Source organism: Ovis canadensis, chromosome X (genome assembly GCF_042477335.2).
Source record: "Ovis canadensis isolate MfBH-ARS-UI-01 breed Bighorn chromosome X, ARS-UI_OviCan_v2, whole genome shotgun sequence".
Lineage (NCBI taxonomy): Eukaryota > Metazoa > Chordata > Mammalia > Artiodactyla > Bovidae > Ovis > Ovis canadensis.
In genome coordinates this window covers 84427119-84439363 of record NC_091727.1, presented here as the reverse complement: position 1 = coordinate 84439363, position 12245 = coordinate 84427119, and the positions used below count along the sequence as shown (strand labels likewise).

General features: G+C 39.6%; 1 protein-coding gene across 1 annotated transcript; it reads right to left on the bottom strand.

Annotated features, from left to right (window-relative positions):
* Positions 1–682: 682 nt before the first annotated feature.
* LOC138930385 (zinc finger protein 322-like) lies at positions 683–3958 on the bottom strand. Its single transcript, XM_070290520.1, has one exon. The coding sequence runs from the start codon at positions 1983–1985 to the stop codon at positions 777–779; it is 1209 nt and encodes a 402-aa protein (XP_070146621.1). The 5' UTR covers positions 1986–3958; the 3' UTR covers positions 683–776.
* Between the last annotated feature and the right edge of the window lie 8287 nt (positions 3959–12245).

Sequence of the window (12245 nt, the reverse complement as noted above, 5' to 3'; positions counted from 1 at the left end):
ATAAGGTAGAGATTTCCTGCAAGGATTTTTTTTCCCCCAGACTTAGGGTTATTTATAGGGTCTTTCACTTATACAAGTTCCCTGGTGTACAAGAACTGATCATTGACAGAAGTTTTTCTCATTCAGGGAACTCATAAGGTCCTTCATCAGATTTTTTTGGGGGGGAGGGGTTTGCAAACCCAAGAAGGCTCTCCACTTAATGCTTTTGCCACATTCAAGGCAAATATACAAATTTTCACCTGTATGGCTTCTCTTATGATAGGTAATAAAGTCACAATTACGTTAAGAGGCTTTTTTCACAACTGTTGGGGTTTCTTTCCAATGGGGCTTTCTGACATCCAATGAGGCGTGCATACTGTCTGAAGCACTGTTTCACAGGGCATTAAAAAAATATCATCCTCTGATCTGAATTATCTTGGAATGAGGAGAGGTGAGCACTGCTGGAGAGCTTTCTCACATTCACCGAACTTATAAGTTTCCCACCTATATAAATCCTCTTGTGGATGATCAGACATGAGCTTGGACTGAGGTTTTCCAAAAACTCAGGGCATCTGTAAGGTTTCTCACTGGAGTGATTGATATGGTTCTGTAAAGACAGCTCTCTGGTCAAACCATTTCTCAAGTTCCTACAACTACAGATTTTCTGGTCCCCAGTAAAGTCTGGGCTCTGAGGAAAGTCTGAGATTTGCTTTGAGTTCTCCATCTTAAGTGAGTTCTCTTACATTGTAAATACATCCTTTTTTTTTTTTTTTAAGGTATAACAACTTCTTGTCTGGTCAAGACATCTGTGAGGCTTCTGATACATGGGGAGGGCTGAGCTCAAGACCTTTCTCAGCCACATTACAGATATATGGTTTTTCACCGATGTGGATTGTCTGATGTTGAAGAAGGGCTGACCTCTGATGAAAGCTTTTATCACAGACACTGTATTTATAATGCAGCTCCTCTGTCTGAGTTCTCATTTTCTGTTGGGCAACGAAGTCCATGCCTAAGAGGAAGCCACTCTCACACGCAGACCACTGATGTGGTTTCTCTTCCATGTGAATTCTTTGATGCACAATAAGGTCTGAACTACAGGTGAAGCTCTTCTCATATTCAAGGCATTTAAAAGTGTGAGTGTGAGTTGCCTGGTGCCTGATGAGGTTGGCACTTCGGGTAAAACTTCTCATACATTCCAAGCATTTATACGGCTTCTCACCTGTGTGGACTCTCTGGTGTACAATAAGGTCGGATTTCTGGCCAAAGCATTTCTCACAGGCACCACACTTATAGGGCTTCTCCCCAGTATGTACTCTTTTATGAACAATGAAGGCTGACCGGTGTCGGTAACTTTTCTCACACTTATTACATTTGTAGGGTCTTTCACCAGTGTGAGTTCTCTGGTGGCTAATAAGATCGGATTTCCCACTAAAAGCTTTTTCACACTCCAGACACTTAAACGGTTTCTCACCTGTGTGAGTTCTTCTGTGCCTTATGAGGTTTGTACTTTGGCTGAAGCATTTATCACATTCACTACACAGATACGGTTTCTCGCCTGTATGGCTTCGCTGGTGGACAAGCAGATCAGAGCTCTGACCAAAATTCTTGCCACAGATATCACATGTATAGAATTTTTTACCTGCATGCATTCTCTGGTGTCCTGAAAGGGCTAAGTGGTGCCGAAAGCTCTTCTCACATTTGCTACATTTATAAGGTTTCTCATAACTGTGGATCCTCTGATGTGAAATAAGATCTGAGCTTTGGATGAAGGTTTTCTCACACATATCACATCTATAAGGTTTCTCCCCAGTATGGGTTCTCTCACACATAATAAGAGCTAAGTTTTCACAAAAGTTTTGTTCACATTCAAGGCACTGGTATATCTGATCATCTATTTGAGTAATCTCATGCACATGAATAAAAATCTTTTTACCCTTCTGAGAGCATACATGATATATTTTCCTTTTTTGAGTTCTCTGATTATATCTCTCTTCTGAAGTGTACATTTTCTATGGCTCTCTCCTAGGGAGTTTTCCACTGGTCTTCCTGACCCATCATTTTCTTCATAGTCATTTTCTCGATAAGAACTTGAAAGATACATCTGTCTTAGGCCTTTCAGTCATGAGCAGTTTCTCTTTACAAGTTTCCAGCATCACATGCACTCATTCTTTATGTGGTATTTACAACCCATAACAAGAAAGACTCAAGACTGTCTTAGTTTTGGCTCCAAAAGGTCTCCAGTCCATAGTTACTAACGATACTCAATTCTTCCCTCTCCCCGGCTGCAGCCAGCACCACCCCTCTGCCTGGGAGGGCACTTCCGGTTACTCTCCGGACACTCGGGGTTTGGTTTTCCCTGCGGCCGCAGGCTTCGGACGGTGAACCTACAGGCCCACCTTCGGGAAAAGAAGGAAAGCAAACCTGGGAGGCCGACGAGAGCCAGGAGCATCCTTCTTTGCGCCTCTCGGCGAGGGTAGCTGGGGCCAGGGCATCCGGTGTGCGATTTAAGGGCCAACAAGGCCAGCTAGCTTCCGAGCCCTTTCAGCCTGGCTGGCTCTATTCTTTCTTTTCTTCCTTTCCTTTCTTTGTCTCACGATATTTGTTAGTTTTGTTTTCATTGCTTTCCCCCCCAGTTGTCACCTTATTTTAGTTTTGTTTTCCAGTTTGTGCTTTAGTTAGTTTTGTTCTTAACTGGTGGATGCCATTTTGGTTTCCTTTGTTCGCCAGGTCAAACTATTGTACTTTATTTTCATTAGACTGTTTTGATTTTGCTAATGAGTGTATATGTATGTGCATATATTCCATTATTTCAATTATCATTTGCCTGATTTTGTAATTGCCATTTGTCTGGGGTTTGTCTTTGGTTTCTCATTTTTCGGTATTTGTTTAATCCCATTTAATGCCAGAACAAACCACCTGTGGAATTTCCTTCCAGGACAGAGATCAAGCCCTGAGGCTGTGGAGTGGGAGCACTGACTCCAAGACCCTAGACTATCAGAGAATTCCTAACCCTAAGGAGTATCAAATAGTGAGAATTCCCACAAAAGCAACCACTTGTATACAAGACCCAGCATCATCCAACTACCAGTAGCACACTGTGCAGGATGCCTCATCCAAAGAACAAACAGGACAAAAATACAAACCCAATCATCATCAGCAGATAGGATTACCACCTCAATCAGCCCTGCCCATAAAAGGGGGAGAAAAAAAAAAAAAAGCTAACCTCCTCCCACCTGAACACAAGCACAAGTCACATCTTACATGAAGCTTACACAAACCACTTGACCAAACTTGTGACAGCAGAAACCAAAAGAGAGAAAGAATTCAGCCTTAAAAGCTGGGGAAAGGAGACCTCAAACACAATAATTTAAAAAAAAAATAATGAAAAGGCAGAGAAATGCTGCACAAATGAAAGAACAAACTAGAAATGCTCAAGCCCAAATAAGTGAAGAGGAAATAGGCAAACTACCAGAAAAAGACTTCAGAATAATGATAGTGAAGATGATCCAAACCTTGAAAATAAAATGGAGAAAATGGAAGAATCAATTAACCAAGACCTAGAAGAATGAAAGAATCATACAAACAACACAATTACTGAAATTAAAAAATACTCTAGAAGGAACCAATGGAAGAATATCTCAACCAGAAGAATGGATCATTGAGCTGGAAAATAAAATGGTGAAAATAACTGCCAACAAGCAGAATAAAGTAAAAAGAATGAAAAGAACTGAGGATAGTCTCAGAGACCTCTGCAACAATATTAAATGCACCAACATTCAAATTATAGGGTTTCCAGAAGAAGAAGAGAAAGATAAAGGGTATGAGAAAATTTTTGAAGAAATTATAGTTGAAAATTTCCCCAACATGGAAAAGGAAATAGTCAATCAAATTCAAAAGGTGCAAAGAGTCCCATACAGGATAAACCTAAGGAGAAACATGTCAAGACTCATACTAATCAAACTAACAAAGACTAAACACAAAGAAAGAATATTAAAAGCAGCAAGGGGAAAACAACAAGTAACATACAAGGGGAACCCCATATGTTTAGAAGCTGATCTTTCAGCAGAAACTCTGCAGGCCAGAAAGGAATGTCAGGATATATTTGAAGTCCTGAAAGGGAAAAGTCTACAACCAAGATTACTCTACCCCACAAGGATCTCATTCAAAATTAGTGGTGAAATAAAAAGCTTTACAGACAAGCAAAAGTTAAGAGAACTCAGTAACACCAAACCAGCTTACAACAAATGTTAAAGGGACTTATATAGTCAGAAAACACAAGAGAATAAAAGTATCTACAAAAACAAACCCTAAACAATTAATAAAATGGCAATAGGAACATATATATCAATAATTACTTTAAAGAAAAATGTATTAAATGTTCCAACCAAAAGACACAGACTGGCTGAAAAGATACCAAAAAACAAACAAACAAATAAACAAAACAAAACACATATATATATGTTGTCTACAAGAAGCCCATTTCAGATCTAAAGATACTATAGACTAAAAGTGAGAGGATGGAAAAATATATTCTATGAAAAGGGGAAGCAAAAGAAACCTGGAGTAGCCATCCTCATATCAGAAAAAAATAGACCTTAAAATAAAGAAGATTCCAAGAGATAAGGAAGGACACTACATAATGATCAAGGGATCAATCCAAGAGGAAGACATAACAATTGTAAATATCTATGCATCAAACATAGGAGCACCTCAATACATAAGAAAAGACTAACAGACATAAAAGGAGAAATTGACAGTAACACCCCACTCACACCAATGAGCCGATCATCAAAAGAAAATTCATAAGGAAACACAAGTCTTAAATGATACATTAGACGAGACGGATCTCATTGATATCTTCAGGATGTTCCATCCAAATGCAGTAGGATACACCTTATTCTCAAGTGCACATGGAATATTCTGCAGGATAGATCACATCTTGGGTCGCAAATCAAACCTCAGTAAATTTAAGAAAATGGAAATCACGTCAAGCATCTTTTCTGACCACAACACTATGTGACTAGACATCAATTACAAGAAAAAAAAAAAAAACTGTAAAAAACACACGCACAAAAACATGGAGATTAAGCAATATGTTTCTAAATAATGAACAGGTTACTGAAGAAATCAAAAGATAAATCAAAAAATTCCGTGAAACAAATGACAATGAAAGCACCACAACTCAAAACCTGTGGGATGCAGCAAAAGCAGTTCTAAGAGGGAAGTTTATAGCAATGTGATCCTACCTCAAGAAACAAGAAAAACATCAAATAGATAGCTAACCTTTATAACTAAAATGCAATACTCTTGCCTGGAAAATCCCATGGACGGAGGAGCCTGGTGGGCTGCAGTCCATGGGGTCGCTAAGAGTCGGGCACGACTGAGCGACTTCACTTTCACTTTTCACTTTCATGCATTGGAGAAGGAAATGGCAACCCACTGCAGTGTTCTTGCCTGGAGAATCCCAGGGATGGGGGAGCCTGGTGGGCTGCCATCTATGGGGTCGCACAGAGTCAGACACAACTGAAGCAACTTAGCAGCAGCAGCAGCATACCTAAAATGACTGGAAAAAGAAGAACAAAAGATCCCCAAAATTGGCATAAGGAGTGAGTGAGTGAAGTCACACAGTCGTGTCCGACTCTTTGCGACCCCATGGACTGTAGCCTACCAGGCTCCTCTGTTGGCATAAGGAAAGAAACCATAATTATAAGAGGAGAAATAAATAAAAAAGAAATGAAAGAAACAATAGCAAAGATTAATAAAACTAAAAGCTTTTTATTTGAGAAGATAAAATTCACAAACCTTTAGCCATACTCATCAAGAAAAAAGAGATTAAAATTAAATCAAAAAATATAAATGTAAAAGGAAGATTACAACAGACATTGCAGAAATACAAAGGATTATAAGATACTTTTATGAGTAACTATATGGCAATAAAATGAATAACCTGGAAGAAATGGACAGATTCTGAGAAAAGTTCAATCATCAGAGACTGAACGAGGAAGAAATAGAAATTATGAACAACCCAGTTACAAGCACTTAAGTTGAAATTGTGATTTTAAAAAAGTCCCCCCAAAAACAAGAGCCTAGGACCAGATGGCTTCACAGGTGAATTCTATCAAACATTTAGACATGAGCTAATCCTATCCTTCTAAAACACTTCCAAAATATTGCAGAAGAAGGAACACTTCCAAACTCATTCTATGAGGCCACCAGCACCCTGATACCAAAACCCGACAAAGACAACACAAAAGCAGAAAACTACAGGCCAATATCACTGATGAACATAGATGCAAAAATTCTCAATAAAATGTTAGCAAGTAGAATTCAGCAACACATCAAAAAGCTCATACATCATGATCAATTTGGGTTTATTCCTGGGATGCAAGGATTCTTCAATATACAGAAATCAATTAATGTGATACATCACATTTACAAAGTGAAAGATAAAAATCATATGATCCTCTCAATAGATGCAGAAAAAGCCTTTGACAAAATTCAGCACCCATTTACGATTAAAACTCTTCAAAAACTGGGTGCAGAAGAATCCTAGAAAAGGCCATATATGATAAGCTTATAGCAAAGATTATTCTTGATGGTGAAAAACTGAAAGCATTCCGCCTAAGATCAGGAATGAGACATGGGTGTCCACTGTCACCACTATTATGCAACAAATTTTAAAAGTCCTAGCTATAGCAATCATAGAAGAAAAAGGAATAAAAGGAATCCAGATGGGAAAAGAAGAAGTAAAGCTTTCACTGTTTACAGATGACATGATACTATACATAGAAAACCCTAAAAATACTATCAGAAAATTACTAGAGTTAATCAGTGAATTTAGCAAAGTCACAGGATGCAAAATCAACACAAAAATCACTTGCATTCCTATAGAGTACCAATGAAAATTCATAAAGAGAAATTAAGGAATCAATTGCATTACCACTGCAATAAAAAGACTAAAATATCTAGGAAAAAACATACCTGAGACAAAAGAACTGCATACAGAAAACTGTAAGATACTGATGAAAGAAATGAAAGACAACATAAACAGATGGAGAGATAGTCCATGTTCCTGGGTAGGAAGAATTGATATTGTGAAAATGGCTATACTACCACACACAATCTATAGATTTAATGCAATCCCTTTCAAATTACCAATGACATTTTCCACAGAACTAGAACAAAACACTTCACAATTCATATGGAGACACTAAAGACCCTGAATAACCAAAGCAGTCTTGAGAAAGAATGGAGCTGAAAGAATCAACCTTCCTGACTTCAGATTATACTACAAAACTACAGTCATCAAGACAGTATGGTACTGGCACAAAGCCAGAAATACAGACCGATGGAACAAAATAGAAAGATCAGAAATAAAGCCACACACCTATAGGTATTTTGTTTTATTTTATTTTTATTTTATTTTTTATTTTTGCAAAGGAGGCAAGAATATACAATAGGGCAAAGACAGCCTCTTCCATAAGTGGTGCTGGGAAAACTGGACAGCTACATATAAAAGAATGAAATTAAAAACACTTTCTAACACCATACACAAAGATAATCACAAAATGGATTAAAGACCTAAATGTAAGACCAGAAACTATAAAACTCTTAGAAGAAAACATAGGCAGAACACTCGATGACATAAATCAAAGCAACATCCTTTATGACCCACCTCCTAGAGTAAGAGAAATAAAAACAAAAGTAAACAAGTGGGACCTGATTAAACTTAAAAGTTTTACACAGCAAAGGAAAGTATAAACAAGGTGAAAAGAAAATCTTCAGGATAGGAGAAAATAATAGAAAATCCAAAAAACAGACAAAGGATTAATTTCCAAAATATACAAGCAGCTCATAAAACTCAATTCCAGAAAAGCAAACAACCCAACCAAAAGTGGGCAAAAGACCTAAAGAGACATTTCTCCAAAGAAGACATACAGACAGCTAACAAACACGTGAAAAAATGCTCAACATCACTCATTATTAGAGAAATGCAAATCAAAACTACAATGTGATATCAACTCACACCAGCCAGAATGGTCATCATCAAAAAGTCTACAAACAATAAATGTTGGAGAGAGTGTGGATAAAAGGGAATCCTCTTGCACTGTTGGTGGGGATGTGAATTGATACAGCCACTATGGAAGATGGTATTATAGAGATTCCTTAAAAAACTAGAAACAAAACCATCATATGACCCAGCAATCCCACTATTAAGCATATATCCTGAGGAAACTGAAATTGAAAAATACACATGTATCCCAATGTTCATTGCAGCATTATTTACAATAGCTAGAACATGGAACTTATCTATATGTCCATCAACAGATGAATGGATAAAGAAGTGGTGCATAAACAAAAAGGAATATTATTCAGACATAAAAAGGAACAGGTTTGAGTCAGTTGTGATGAGGTGGATGAACCTAGAATCTATTATACAGTGTGAAGTAAGTCAGAAAGAGAAAAATAAATATTATTAACTAATGCATATATATGGAATGTATAAAAATGATACTGATGAATTTATTTCTAAGCCAGCAATAGAGAAACAGACATAGAGAACAGACTTATGGACACAGGGAGAAGGAAGGAGAGGGTGAGATGTATGGAGAGTAACATGGAAACTTACATTATGGTGTATAAAATACATAGCCAATGGGAATTTGCTATCTGTCTCAGGGAACTCAAATAGGGGCTCTGTATCAAAATAGAGGGGTGAGAGCTGGAGGGACATGGGAGGGAGGTTCAAGAGGGAGGGGACATATGTATACCTATGGCTGATTCATGTTGATGCTTGACATAAAACAACAAAATCTTATAATGCAATTATCCCTCAAACAAAAGATAAATCAATTAAAAAAACACACATCAACATGTGGAACAATTATCAAAAAAACTAACTGGAAAATTGCAGAAAGATTCCTGAACCAAGGCTCTAAGAAAGACCACAGGGAATAGGGTAGGAAGGGAAGAGGAGCATTCAAGTCCTGACCTGTGTCACTGGGAAAAAGACTCAGAATATAAGGGAGATCACACGGGGGGAGATCTGCCCTAGGTGTGAGTAGTTTGAGCCATATATTGGACACGCCAGTCCTTGGGTCCGACAGAGGGAAGACAAGAACCCTTACCTGGTTGTAGGGTTATGTGGACTAATAGGAGGGCTGTGGGAAGCCTGGACTCCCCCCTCGAGGAACACATGCTCAGGGTCTTGCTCTCAAGGCAGGGGTAAAGAGAATACATTGAGACCGCACTTGTGGCTGCCTGTTTTCCCCACAACTACCCAGCCTGCCCTACACACGCCCTGCTTACCTCGTGTGGTTGCTCTTCACTGCAGCAGGGGCTGCCATGATGAGGCAAAGAGCTGGGATGTGGGAAGCAGAGGTGCATCTGGCCCAGGGCGGCATCTGGGTGGGACAGCTGGGGCCATCATGCTCATGGAGGGCACTTACACAGGCAGCCCATTGGGAGAAGTTCTGATCTCCGATGGAGGCCAGACTGCCACAGCAGATGACCCAGTATGTGCCCAGAGCCCATGAGGGCCTCACCTGCCCAATAGAAACCCTCTTCAACAGGGCAGGGGTGGCAGAGGCTGGGGGAACTGATCAGCTGTGAGGGACCAAGGGGTCTCAGACCAGAAGCTATGTTTAAGCAGGGTGGGAGAAGCTACTTCTGGTGCTGGCACAGGTGGTACATTGGAGGTAGCGTGGATCTCTGTCAGCAGTGAGCCTGTAGACTAGCTCCTTTTTTCCTAATGTTCACAGGCCCCTCTTGTCCCTCTGTGATAAGAGTTGCAGTGCTGGGAGAGGGGAGGGCACACACTTAGAAGGAACACAGCCAGATCTGGCCTGACAATCAGGACCTCTGCTCTGAAAACTTGAGTCCCCACCCTGCTCCCAATAGGTTTGAGAAGGCCATTGAGAATAGAGGAAGTCTGTGCCTCACATCCAGCTTCAGTCCTCCTACCACCAATCCTCTCCCACGGTGACAGGTGATGGCACACCCTGAGGAAAGATGTGACTTGTGGTCCATCAAATCCAGCCCCATCTCTGGGTACCACACAGACTGTACAGTCATGCTACCCCACAAGGACACCCCTTCAAGACCATAATAGATAACTGATGCACTTAAATTCACAGAGGCAGAGAAAAATTGGAAGGACTGATGCTGAAGTTGAAACTAATACTTTGGCCACCTGATGCGAAGAACTGACTCATGTGAAAACACCCTGATGCTGGGAAAGACTGAAGGCAGGAGGAGAATGGGGCAACAGAGGATGGGATGGTTGGATGTCATCCCAGACTCAAAGTACATGAGTCTGAATAAACTCTGGGAGTTGGTGATGGACATGGAGGCCTGGCATGCTGCAGTCATGGGGTTGCAAAGCATTGGACATGACTGAGCAGCTGAACTGAACTGAGAAAAATGGGAAGACAGTAAGCTGATCTCCATTGAAAGATTGAGTGCAAACCACTGAACAAAGGAAAGAAAAAACATAAATAATTTACTAGGTAAAGATTCAGAAGAATTAGTAATAATAATGCTAACTGAACTAGAAAAAATAGAGAAGCACCACAAACATTCTACCAAGGAACTAGAAAATAGGAAAAAAGAACCAGACCGAGCTGAAGAATACAGCAACTGATATGAAGAACACACGAAAATAAACATCAGACAGGATAATTCACAAGAATTCATAATAATGGAAATCACCAGTTGGAATAGCTAAAAGAAAAACCAAAAATAAAACAATGAGAATAATGTAAGAGACTTATGGATAATAGTAAGCATATCAGTATTCATATTATACGCATCTCAGAAGGACATAAGAAAGAGAAGATGGTAAAATGTATTTGATGAAATTACGGCTGAATACTTCCCAAACAACAAGAAGGAAACACACCTATGAACACAAAGCACACAGTGTACCAAACAAGATGAACCAAAACCCACACTAAGGGGGGCGGTCCTAAGATGGCGGAGGAATAGGACGGGGAGACCACTTTCTCCCCCACAAATTCATCAGAAGAACATTTCAACGCTGAGTAAATTCTACAAAACAACTTCTGAATGCTGTCAGAGGACATCAGGCACCCAGAAGAGCAGATAATTGTCTTCAAAAACAGTGAACCTCTCTGGGTGTCCCTCAATGTGGAGAAACTTTTCATCTTTAACCTAGATGTTTTATCATCGGTGCTGTATAGATGGAGAAGTCTTGAGGCTACTGTAAAAATAAAACTGAAAACCAGAAGCAGGAGGCTTAAGTCCAACTCCTGAGAACATCAGAGAACTCCTGAATCTAGGGAACATTAATCAATAGGAGTTCATCAAATGCCTCCATACCTACACTGAATCCAAGCACCACCCAAGGGCCAACAAGTTCCAGAGCAAGACTTACCACACAAATTCTCCAGCAACACAGGTACACACCCCTGAGCTTCAATATACAGGCAGGTCAAGTTACTCCAAAACCACAGATGTCTCATAACTCATTACTGGTCACTTCATTGCACTCCAGAGAGAAGAAATCCAGCTCTACCCACCAGAACTCAGACACAAGCTTCCCTAACCAAGAAACCTTGACAAGCCACTGATACAACCCCACCCACAGCGAGAAAACTCCATAATAAACAGAACTCCACAAATTCCCAGGATACAGAAAGGCCACCCCAAACGCAGCAATATAACCAAGATGAAGAGACAGAGGAATATCTAGCAGGTAAAGGAACAGGAGAAATGCCCACCAAACCTAACAAAAGAGGAAGAGATAGGGAATCTACCTGAGAAAGAATTCTGAATATTGATAGTGAAAATGATCCAAAATCTTGAAGTCAAAATGAAATCACAGATAAATAGCCTGGAGACAAAGATTGAGAAGATGCAAGAAAGGTTTAACAAGGACCTAGAAGAAATAAAAAAGAGTCAATATACAATGAATAATGCAATAAATGAGATCAGAAACACTCTGGAGGCAACAAATAGTAGAATATCGGAGGCAGAAGATAGGATTAGTGAATTAGAAGATAGAATGGTAGAAATAAATGAATCAGAGAGGAAAAAAAGAAAAATGAATTAAAAGAAATGAGGACAATCTCAGAGACCTCCAGGACAATATGAAATGCTCCAACATTCGAATTATAGGAGTCCCAGAAGAAGAAGACAAAAAGAAAGACCATGAGAAAATACTTGAGGAGATAATAGTTGAAAACTTCCCTAAAATGGGGAAGGAAATAATCACCCAAGTCCAAGAAATCCAGAGAGTTCCAAAC